We start from the raw sequence: 12,773 nt of genomic DNA on the forward strand, positions 1-12,773 counted from the left end.
TTATCATCAGTCAATCAAAGGGTGTTAGCTTTTCGCTGCCTATTCATTCCATTCAATTGCTTTCCATAGAGAGAGAGAGAGAGAGAGAGAGAGAGAGAGAGAGAGAGAGAGAGAGGTAATAGGCTGATATCCGCCCTTTTGATCTACATGCATCAATTATTGGTGAATGCTTCAGCACCACAGATGACGGACAGCGACGCTGTGTTTGACCATAGCATTACTGTTGTAAAGCATGCATATTTATATTGTACATGACGTGAACAGCAGGAGGGGATAGTAGCGTAATAAGCTGTGGCCAGTTTCTACTCTCTAGCTTGGATTGTCCCACCACGGGCTGTCAGATGAATACCAGTGTGCATGGTCTGCTAGCGTTCTACTGAAGCATACATAAACTTGAGGAAGACGAATACAGCACCAGCTTCCATTCAGGTCATCTCACAGGCTCAGATGCTTCTTTCTCATTTTCCTCTCTCTTATATTCCTCATTCATTCTCACCTCTCTCCTCCTTAAGCCAAATAACAATACCCCAAATGTCGGCCACTCGCTCGGTCACTCCATCATCAAATTATGGTGAAATTGGTGACCTGCTGAAATATGTTACCATCGTGTGGACTTCACACAACTTACATGGAGGTCTTTAAATATGTGGCCTGAATACCGCTAGGTTGAACTCTGCTAATGAACAAACTGCAGCGATTTGCATTCGGACACTGACATTATGTGATGTCTACACGATTGTCACATATGTCAGAAGGTCACCGATTTCACCGTAGCACCACCATGCTGGAGTGACCGAGTGTGAGTGAGCGAGTGGCCGAGATTTTGGGTATTGGAATTTGGCTTAAGAGTTGCTAGGGCTCTGCCTTCCCATTGGGAGATTTAGCTACTAAAGAGAGACTCTTCCCATCTCTGGAAGGTCCTCTTCATGGATTTGAATACAAAGAGATCCTTCTTCCTTCCCGTCTCCTCAATGTAGGTCATCTCACCCAGGCTTGTCTCCCCGTCGCCAAATCCCACAGCTCATCTTAAGGAAGTGGTGGTCGTTGGTTTCCTAGCCTTTACTCTGATCCCCAAAGCTAAAAGAACGATGGAGGGGGAAGTAAAAGATGATGAATGAATGTTGAATGGAGAGGGAAGAGAGAAATAAGACGTGCACGCTGCTTGCTTGGAATTACCCTCCATTGACAGTGTGACAAAGCCAGGCGGGTGGAAGGCTGTTGCTCTTAAAAGGATTACACGGGCAGCATGGCATGCTGGTGGAGGGTTGAGGGGTGGGGGTCTTGGGGGTCTGGGGTTGCCCGGCTGTGCATGCATATCCCATGAGCCTCTTCCGGTTTAGTTGCAACTCCTTTGGAGTTGCATTGGTGTGGTTGACCGTAAAACGGTTTTGTCCCAAGGAGTTGAAACTGGTGTGGTTTGCAAGCTACTTCCAAGTGGTTGGCCTGATGGAGGGTGTCCCCTTCTAGCCTGGCGGAGACGTCAGCAGTGACACGACGAGAGTCTGAGAGCACAAAAAACAGGGTGTTGCAGTAGACAGAAAAGATTAACCCTCCTCTTCCTCCAAAGGCAACAGTGCCTCTGATCATCTGCAGCCTTACTTGTTCAGGACAATAGGATCCATCTAGTAGAGGTGTCCAGCAGTGTGTTCCGCTGCTGTATGCAGCAGAACACTGTTCACCTACAGTATGGGTTAGTTTTCTACAGTATGGGTTAGTTTTGTGAGAGGTGCCACAACACTAACGCCTGATTTTAATTAGTCATGTGACGGTGTCACTTGCCGAAAATGGTCGATCTAGTTAGTTAGTTACTTTATTGACATAAAAGGAAAATACATTGGGTCCAAACAATAATAAAAAACCCATGAATCAAAAACTTTAAAACGTACAATACATTAAAATATACAATACACAATACAAAATCCCTTTACAACAGGAGCTTTCTATTGCTCCACAAGTGACAGGCAGGCATGTAGTATACGCAAAGTCTCTCTGTTAGTGCCCACAACGAGTGAGCTCAAATCAATACCCTCATGTCCATATTTCACTCTGATATATTGTGTGAGGGGACACACGAGTATGTGTTGTTCGTTTTGTATACCAGTCTCACATTGACAAAACCGCTGTTCAGGTGGTATTACATCCATCTTCCCATTTCCACACGCAGTCTATGAGCGGACAACCGAAACCGTGTAAAGGTTATCCTCAATTAGTCCTCAATGTAAGGTGTACTGCTGGTGCTGGTATAGAGTGGATGAACAGATACAGTAGATCTGGATTGATGGTTTGGTATGTCTTATATCTTGTTCCCTCTTTAGATTGAAATTTATGAATCGTACAGTAGAAACAAGACACAAGAAAAGACGAGATAATAACAATAATACTAATTCTACAGAGCAACGGAAAGCGAGGGTTTGATTTGATTTGATTTGAACAAATGGAACCAATGAGACATATTACACAGCAATGCATTGTGAACTTGTAGATCAGAGACTTTAAAGTTACAGTTTATCCACTCTGCAATGATGATTCATCTGCTGAGTGGAATGGGGTTTTCTCACATGGATTAGCAGTAACCTCTTCCCTTGTCTTGAGCCAGGCACGCAAAGGCTTCCGTTACAGCCTCTGGGGCGTGTCGCAGAAAGTTCTCTCCTTCCCAGTTTTTAGCCGGCTGATCGGTGATAACGCACCTCTGTCCTGTCAACCTCCCTACTTTACCTGTCATCCATCAAGGCTGATAACACCGGAGTGGCACTCGCTCTTTCTCTGCTGCCACTCAAGGCATTTTGTTCTCCGCTCCTTTCTTATTTAGCCCCCTCGCTCTCTCAGGCCCCTAAACTCCCGTACATTATGTAACCATCGCTAAGTCCACTTCAATAGCTGCCATCTCCTGACATAGATATATTTAGCTGTTGTTTCCTGCCCCTCCTATACCCCCTGCATACCCGAGCAGCACTAAAAGATTCATGTATTCAGACCCTGAGGCGGTGCACTGACACACTTACTTTACATCCAGAGCAATTAATGTCCACTAAATCTAGATTACAATACCGGCATCCCAGTGGGACGCCGCAATGCCCCAACAGCGTACGACTCGAGGAAATGGTGGTTTGGGGGCACGTCTCCCAGAGCTGACATCACACGTCTCCCAGAGCTGACATCACACGTGTAGTTGCGACTCGAGCTAAGCAGGGCAACACCCAAAATGTCAGCTGGCTGCTCCTGTTTTGTTTTTTTTTACCCAAAAGTTCCATTTGTAGTTTTGTACACTCTCAGAGTTGAATTAACATTCTGAATTTGTACACTCTCAGAGTTGAATTAACATTCTGAAACAGTTCCATTTGTACACTCTCAGAGTTGAATTAACATTCTGAACTCTCAGAGTTGAATTAACATTCTGAACTCTCAGAGTTGAATTAACATTCTGAATTTTACTGTGTACTTCTGCCGGCATTACTAGAAATAGCGTTATTCCTGGTTTACATAGTGTTAGGCTTGATCTATAATTACTGCTTGCGGTGTTGTGCGGCGAACATACTGTAGCACATCTACAAGCTCACAATGCCATGTACTGTGATACGATGAGAAACTGGGAATTTTCGGTATGCGACGACAGTACACATGCAACTAAGTATAAAGCAACTATGTATAAATCAGGCTTAAGTGGCTCATGCATTATTTCATCTCTTTTCTGTCCCTTCCCTCTCGCCCCTTTCTCCTTGTTCACCACCTCCTCCTCTCCTTTCACTTTTAACTCCCCTTTGTCTCTATCCCTGTTCCCTCAGCTCCGCACTCCCCTAACCCAGTCCTCCCTCTCCTTTCTGTTCAGAGGAGGCTGGATGGTAGCCAGGTCTGAGCCTCAGAGGGGCTCTGCGGCACAGAAGGCAATGTGCCACCCAGTGCCAAGGTCACGCTGGGCAGCCATATTGTATTTTATGAGAAGGTGGTCTGCACTAAGCACGAATATGGCCTCTTGTTAGATTTATCGTCCATGGCAACAGCAGCAGGCGTGTATCCAGAATGTTAATGATTGCTCACCTTTTAATTTTTTTCATTTTTGTACTAAGGGAGGCTCTTATCATTGGCTTCATTAGTGCATAACTAATTTAAGGAAGAAGTTCTATATTGGAAGATTATTGGACTTTTCAAGGTTCATGTGGGAGTCGTATGTGTTTGTGTGTGATTGAAATTGTGTAAGGAGTGCCACAGTATGATTCCATTATCCAGCCTTGTTGTGATTGTGGACTCTGGCACAATGACCATGCCTATGTACACGCTGACATTTTGTGGAAGCGGGGACAGAGGGTGGATGTAATTGCTATTCTCCAACCATCCTGACCAAGATAGAGCCCTGGGTAGAAAATGTGCTAACACATTATGCTGTCTATAAATCATCTTTTGTTACTTTACTCACAGAAATGGAGAACAACTTTGAGAGTCACCTTGGCTCAAGCATCACAATGTTCTATACTCTGATCCGTTGACCATTGTCATTTGCAGGTGACTCCCGTGGCGGGACCTCCAGAGGGTGGGACGCTGGTGACCATACATGGCATGAACCTGGGCTTGGCCTTCGCTGACATGGTGGGGAACGTGGAGGTGGCTGGGGTGAGGTGTACCCCTGTAGAGGATGGATACATCATCGCTGAACAGTAAGTCACATGGTGGGGAACATGGTGGGGAACATGGTGGGGAACGTGGAGGTGGCTGGGGTGAGGTGTACCCCTGTAGAGGATGGATACATCATCGCTGAACAGTAAGTCACAAACATTAGCCAACACTCGGTAAAACCCCTCAGCGGTCATTTAACTTTGGGCCCAATTTGTACCCTCCAGGACCCCTGTGCACTGTGCATAGCAACTCACATTTTCATGTTATTTAAAAACTGCTATGGGTCATATTCGTAATACAAGTATGGTAAGTGAATAATTAAATTAAACTTGGTTAATCACTTAATCCAAGTTTAATTTCTAATAATTATGGTAATTCCATCAGGACTTTGTGAAATATGTTCTAAAATTGGAAAATAAATGTTGCCTGCGCATACAGTACTTTCCAATGCAATGTGAATTTTCCAATTAGGCAAGATATAGTAAAACAGCACAGTTTAGTTAGTTGGCCATCTCAATGTGAAAATTGGAAAAGTGATCTTGACGTCGGAGAATTAGAGGGAAAAGTGATTCAGCACGCATTCTTACCCGTACGCATCTATCCCTGGGGTTTAGATGTAATACACTCAGGGCCAATGCCATACAGCGCTAACAAACTGCATTCTATGCGTAGTCACAGAGCGGGTCGTTCTCCGCCATGCATCCACCATCTCTTCTATCTTAATGAAGACTGGAGCCAGTCCAGACCGTCTGTCCCTGACATTGTTGTTTTCCCCCTGCAGCACACTAACCCGGGCCTCTCGCTGTAGCTGCGCTAGTGACTAACAATCCCACAACAGCTGTGTGTGTTTACTTGTGTTTACTTCCCTAATTGTCCCACACTGTGCATACATCACGGTAAAGCCTGTCCCGTTCACCCTGAACTAATGGAATGTGGCCCGCACTTCATCATAACTGCCTGCCTACCCCGGGGCTAGTTACACAGACACAGGCCCCCAGTCAGTCGCCCCCAGCACCTTATGGTTGTTTAACCTGGGCAGGTGGATGGAAGCCTCTGAAAGGGGGGGTTGTGGACAGACTGCCAGGATCCCGTATCCCTGGAATAGGTTTTGGGCTGCAGCTTCAGCTGGCGCTGCAGATGAGCAAGCACACGAAGCAAGTGTTGCATCGTTCTAATCGTTACAACCCGCCAGAAGATTGGGGTCTGCAGGGAGTGGACAAGTAGTTGGGCAGGTTGAGAGTTCAAATCTGCAGTAGCACTGTGACACAGGGCTGCTGACACTCATGCACATACACATCGATACAATCTCTCTCACACACACACACACACACACACTCACAGACACAGGCTATCATAGTCATGGTTCTCAGAGGAGCTGTTAACCTTAATTCTTTCGCTGGCCTACTTCTGCCCTCGGTAAAAGAACAGCTCAGTGCTGCTGTTACGCGATCACTGCTTTCCCTTTGACACTTTCTGCTGCTGATGCATTACAGACGTGCACATGTATCCATGTGCACTTCTGCCCTAACACACCCACACATACACTGTACACTATAGTCTATAGTACAATACACACACACACACACACACACACACACACACACACATACACTGTACACTGTACACTATCTATAGTACAATACACACACACACACACACACACACACACACACACACACACACACACACACACACACACACACACATACTCACACTGCTTGCCTCTATTGAATTGAATTACATTTTAGTTTTTTAGCAGGATAAAAGTAACCCAACTGTATAAAAATAAGCGTGGCCCATGTATAACAGTGATGGCAGGTGTGTCTCTGCTACCATGCTGTTTACTGCATGGGGAGCTGTAATTGAAATGCTCAATGTGCCACTGGCAGTAGGCAGCAATTTGTCAGCAGTGACAGCACTTTAACCCAGTTGGGACAACGGTAGTGAATTCATGTATGTATATCACCATGCTTATAAAGACCAAAAACACCAAGAACAATCAGAAACATTGCAGTGGAATGAATCAAATAACCCTGTTAACCCGCCTCATATAGTAGTTTATGTTTAAAGGGGAATCTGTAGAGTAGTGTGGCAGTGGGGGAACAGGGAGGGAAAAATATGAGTCATATATCCGTGAGGAAGTATTCCCAGAGCCTCTCTATTCCGTGAGGAAGTCCTCCCAGAGCCTCTCTATTCCGTGAGGAAGTCCTCCCAGAGCCTCTCTATTCCGTGAGGAAGTCCTCCCAGAGCCTCTCTATTCCGTGAGGAAGTCCTCCCAGAGCCTCTCTATTCCAGCAAGTCCACCTGAGAGTGTGCTCCAAAAGTACTTGTGATTCAGGAGATCAGCACTCTCAAAACAACGACATACATACACCTCCACCACCCTCCCTCCCAGTCCCCAGTCACTTTCTGCCTGCCTCTCTAGCACTGTGATTGCTTCTGGTTCTTTATTACTCGCCAGCAGTTGTCCGACCAATAGATGTCCCCTATTTTATTATGTCGTTTGATCTGACCACCTGCAGCGCCTGGCGACACCTGATCGCGTGCTATGATAAACCTTTATAGATCCCGTGGTTGGGTCGGGGGGGGGTGTGTCTGCTGTGTGATTTATTTATTTAGTGCTGTGAGAAGCACCCCTTCCCTGGTTTTGTGGGGGGAATTTACTTCATTTGGGGTGTATGGGGTGGAATAGGCGTCGTGAAGTGATAGAGACAAAAAGTCCAAAAAGAAAAAAGTAAGTATAAAGTAGTAAGGGAGTCGATGCAAAAGAACAGAGCCCCAGAGCAGATGACTTGCTCTGCTAACTTTCTGCAGACCGTGTACAGCTCAATTTCAACTCAAGTATCCTAAAACATTTGTGGGTGACTTTTGAGGTGAAAGTATCCATGATTGTCCCCTCAAATGTAGTCCAATCACAGCTCACGGTCCTACATACATGCATGACATCACGAAAGAGAACCCTGCCTGGCTCCATATGTCTCATTGTCTCCAACAGGCCAAAAGCATGGCCAAGACTATGTTTTGCACTTTGTCCGTGCGTCCGTCCTTCTGTCTGTGAACAGCTAATCTCTGGCACCGTTGGCTCGTAAAACTGTACACACACGCTCTCTGTATGCCAGAGCAGAACCTCTAACTCAAAATTCAGATCCTCTAACTCGAACATTTCAGATAGAAATGTATATCGCCACCAGGTGACCAATTTTTTTGATACATAGTATCTCAATAGTCGTGCAATCAAGATGGATCTGTCCAATTTTTCATATTCCATGATGATAGGCTAACGGTGCCTTCCAAAGTTTCCAGGATTGATCCATTTTGAACAAAACGCAGCATGCTCCGAGGAGCACAGTTCATAAATTAATGTCCTATTTTATATTTTGTCATATTATGAAAATATTCGATCTACAAGCTCACAACATGCCTTGGAGGCACTGTGAGCTTGTAGAATACATTTTCCTCTATTATGAGTATATAACATGCCCAAAATAAGGACCCCAGGTTAGAACATGTGGAAATGGGGAATATGGGTATAATAATTATTTATTATTATTGTGACTAAATAATGACTGTGAATAATGATTGTGAATTGTGATTGTGAATAAGTAATGACTTACCTTTTTTCCATTTCCACAAAAGTTACTTTTTAATCAAACTTTAATCCGACCTCGCTGGTAGTACTAGTCGTTATATTGGCAGATCGAGTGAAACTACAGTATGAAATGGACTATTAGTACTTCCGGTTCAAGCAGCGGGTTCACCCGGTTCAAGCAGCGGGTTCACGGCTCTCTTTGATCTTCTTCTATGCATTTCCGTGCATTCTGCTGGCTGATGGTAACGGCGACAACAAAAAACTATTTGCACTAGCATTGTACTTGTGCACTTGTGAAGCACTTTCAGTATTTCCATTTAGTCAAAGGAGACATCAACAAACTAGTCAACAAACAATTCAATATGCCCGCAAAGCAGCCAGTTTGCCCATTTGGATGGTATGCCATTGCCAGCCCAGTTTTTCCTGTATCTTTCGGTTTCACCACTTAACATTGCATTGTGACTAGTGTGGTTTTGTTTTACAAACTACACACATGGCAACTATCGATATATAAAGATTGGACAGGGAAGCCATATTTTGGAGAAATTGCTGTGCTGTGACTGTTCTGGTGATACTGATATGGTGATTTGTGTCTTGGTGTTCTGGTGATACTGATATGGTGATTTGTGTCTTTCTAGAATAGTGTGTGAGATGGAAGCAGCTCCTCCTGACAGCAGGCCCGGTCCGGTCCAGCTGTGTGTGGGAGAGTGCCGCCCAGAGCTGAAGACTCGTTCGTCACAACTCTACTCCTTTGTGGTATGACTGGAAAACTCTCTGAATCAATCTTAACCCATTAAGACGAGACCTGAGCGCCCGATTCTAAAAATGTCTGTTTGTGTGTTTTCTGAAAAACGTATATTTCTTCAGTGGTTCTCAGACCTTTTCATGTCAACGAACCGCAAAATTATATGTATTTGGTCAAAATATTTTGTTCCAGGGACAATTTAGCCAAAGTATAAAATAATGGTTAAAGTGGTTAGAATTTTCAAATGACACAGATGCTTTACCAGTTTTAAATTGGTCAATACTGTTACTGCAATAGATGTTGTGTGTACCCCTAGTGTACCCCCAGTTCAATTTAGCATCCAATAATATTCAATAAAAAGATAAACAAAGCACAACATCAGTATTAAATGAAGAGTAATCTTCCTATCTATAACAGGCAATGCAGCACACTGCTCAACAAAGAATGATCTTGGTGTATTGTGTGTGTGTGTGCGTGCGTGCGCGCCTGCGTGCGTGGGTGTCGCTGTCTTTACATTTGGTAATATTTTCTCTTCAAACAGCAGTCAATGTTTAGATTTGTCTTCACTAATGGCTTATATTCAGGGTTTCTCTTTTCTGCCTTCATGCTGTAGTGTGCTGAAGCTAAATTCACCAGTAATAGTAATAGAGTATCCAGCACAACCCCATTAACGTAAATAGTTGCTTTATAGATGGCAAAAGGAAAACTATACTTAACTTCATGGAATCTCTTTGTTTACTTAAATTAAACAATGGATATAGCACTTTCAGTCTCCCAGAAAGGCCATAATATGTTTGTTGTGATTGCAGAGTGTTGAATGAAATGGCAGTTCAAAAGGTACCAAATCGGTTCTTATAGGCTCTAATGGTCGACATAGTGAAAGACAGACAGACGTAGGGTACACGGCAGAGAAACATCCCCACACACAGCGTCTTGCACACACCCTGGTCTCTACCATCCTCACTATCGCCTGCAGCTAACTGACTGTCTCTACACTTCACTTTCAGTCTCTCACACCTTCACAATTAGCACTCTCTCTTAACAATTAACAGCAGCTGGTAATTAGTGGGCTCAACCCAAATTCTCACAATCCCTCATACTTTCACAAAAAAAGGGGGGGGGTTATACATTTACATCGTAGGCATACTGTAGTATTATAATTATAGTTATAGTTTTGTGTGGATGGCCCAACTGAATTTCTACTAAACATAGTTTCTTTACAGCTGTTTTCAAAGAACCCAAATATTTTCGCCAGGAACTGCATTTTCTAGTTACTGAATGTTGTTGTTGTTTCAGAGCAAAAAAGAGCACATATAAACATTACTAAAAGGAGAAAAAACAACAGTAAAAAAGGCCAAGTATTGACCTAAAATGCAAGATACTCAAGAAAACAAATGCGAGTGTGTATGCATGTGGTACACGTGCAAATGCTGTGTGGTACACGTGCAAATGCTGTGTGTGTGTGTGTGTGTGTGTGTGTGTGCGTGTGCGTGTGCGTGCATGCGTGTGTGTGCGTGTGCGCGTGTCTGTGCACGAATGTGTGTTTTAGTCTACCAACTCGTGTGTTATGCGTTTGAGTAGGTGTATGAGTGTGCACTTTGAAGTTGTTTTATCTATGTGTCTTGGGTCGACCGCCTGTCTGTTTGGATATTTTCCCATCTGTCTATCTCTGGGCGTGACTCGAGCTCTGATGGAGGCCTGCTTGCCTGCCTGCTGTTGTAAACACTAGTTATTTTCAGACTGTCTTTAAAACACAACTCAGCAATGCACAGAGGGACGGATCTCACAGAGACTGTAAGAGCTTGCTGGTTTTATTATCTCTCTCTCTCTCTCTCTCTCTCTCGCTCTCTCTCTCTCTCTCTCTTTCTCTCTCTCGCTTTCTCTCTCTCTCTCTGACTGTGCTGCACTGCATGGTCATATGAATGACTATTTGCTGTGGCCCTGTGATAATGGAGATATGGAGAAAAATGTATACCATCAAATCCTCACTGTTCATTTTTACTCCAAGAATACATTTACACTGAGGATTTTACAGTTTAATGTGGCGAGTGCGACTGAGAGATGAAATATATTGATTGATTCTCTTTCTCTCTTTCTCTCTCTCTCTCTCTCTCTCTCTCTCTCTCTCTCTCTCTCTCTCTCTCTCTCTCTCTCTCTCTCTCATCCAGATTCCATCAGTCACAGGTCTGTCCCCTAGCAGAGGGCCGGAGTCAGGTGGTACCAAGGTAACAATAATGGGGGAGAACCTTGGTGCCGGCAGCAGCGTCACTGTCTTGTTTGGGAACCAAACATGCGAGTTCTATGGGTGAGACTCTCCTCTGTTTTGCCACAAGAAATGTAACACATAGAATGTGTAACTTAATGCTTGTAATGTTTCCTGTTTCAGAATTATAATGGATAACCACTTTGGCAACAGGTTACTCTTAGGGATGGGTCCGATTTGTCGACAAATCGATTATCGTTAACGGGACCCGAAATCGATTATGAAAATTAATCGATAATCGGGATTATTTTTAAATGAAAATCTGTTGGAAAGGCAATACTGTCATCCAAACAGGACAGGGCTATAGGCCTACCAAAGTGTGCCTGGGATGTGTCTGGGAGGATTTAGCAGGTGTTGGGAATTTACCTAATCAGGCCTAGGCTGGGGTTGCTATGGTGATCAATTGGCTCAACACTTTTTTTTCCTTTAATTATTTTTATTTTTTTGTGGGGGGGGCTTATCGATTTGTCGATAATTGATTAATATTGAATTATGCTAATCGATTTTCATTTTTGACACATTTACACATCCCTAGTTACTCTGAGAAGATCAGACCATGTTGCACTAGGTTTATGGAAAACTATCAGCAATGCTATGAGCAACAGGTCAAGATTTTGACCATTTTGACCAGACAGGCTCTGACATGCCAAAACACGCTCTATCCCATGCTGCTGATAGAGACGGGCGCTTTCTCTCATGAAAGGCGTCATATTGTGAACCTTGGGCAGGTACCTGGCTGTGACGTCCACATGCCAACGGCATCTTTTGCCGCATGGAGTCTATGGCTACGGTTATAAGTATTTTGGATTTGCAGGCTAGTCGACAACGTCCACATTCTGTCGTCGTCAACATGGGGTGCACACGCAGATCCGACACACCAAAGGTCCGCCGTGCGGAAACATGCGATGCGAAAATGCGATATGCACGTTCGACATGCGCTGCTCCGTGCTTGCGGTTATGGTTAGGTTAGGGATTGAGGTATCGGATCAATAGTATGTCGGAACTAAAGCCTGTACTCGTCAACATGGCGCGCAAAAGGTCGCTTTTGCCGTAATCATGTAGAAAAAAGATACCTGCTCAAATGTGAAAAAAGATTTTGAGTTGACATTTATTATGATAGAATAGTGGTTCTCAAATGGTGTGCCATGAGACAAGTCCAGGTGTGCCTCGATTTGGTTAAAGCCACTTGCCATTATTACTGCAATTCAATCAATGTCAGTACTTTGTGTTCTATACACCCAAAATATATAATCTAACTACTATCAAACTGCGTTCAGTAGTTTTTGCATTTCTCATGTGAAATGCGTTTTGTGTCATTGTGTATCACTGACAGAAAAAAGGAAGAATGGCGACTTCCACACAATAACGATTATTTCTATTTTTTTTATTTATTATTTCCCCCTCCCCAGATTATAGTTATTATATCCGTTACGTAAGAAGCTTCCCAGCTTCCCATTTCTGTCCTCTCTCTCTTTTTCCTGTGCTTTTCTTTCCTGGCATTAGCATGAAACCTCCCCTGGGGAAGCCTCTCTCTCTCCCTCCTCCTCATTCTGTCGTAAACTTGTGTA

The 12,773-nt window shown here is 43.9% G+C and overlaps 1 protein-coding gene across 1 annotated transcript in view; it reads left to right on the forward strand.

The window, feature by feature from the left end:
* The window catches only part of plxna2 (plexin A2), a gene marked incomplete at its 5' end in the record, with an annotated part of 219,011 nt that overhangs the window by 139,930 nt on the left and 66,308 nt on the right, over window positions 1-12,773 (forward strand). Inside the window, 3 exons of the mRNA XM_079514160.1 lie at window positions 4,498-4,649; window positions 8,836-8,953; window positions 11,111-11,247. Coding sequence (XP_079370286.1) covers window positions 4,498-4,649; window positions 8,836-8,953; window positions 11,111-11,247 — 407 coding nt within the window. The remainder of the gene's footprint in view (window positions 1-4,497; window positions 4,650-8,835; window positions 8,954-11,110; window positions 11,248-12,773) is intronic.

This window comes from Electrona antarctica (genome assembly GCF_951216825.1).
Source record: "Electrona antarctica genome assembly, chromosome: 2".
Lineage (NCBI taxonomy): Eukaryota > Metazoa > Chordata > Actinopteri > Myctophiformes > Myctophidae > Electrona > Electrona antarctica.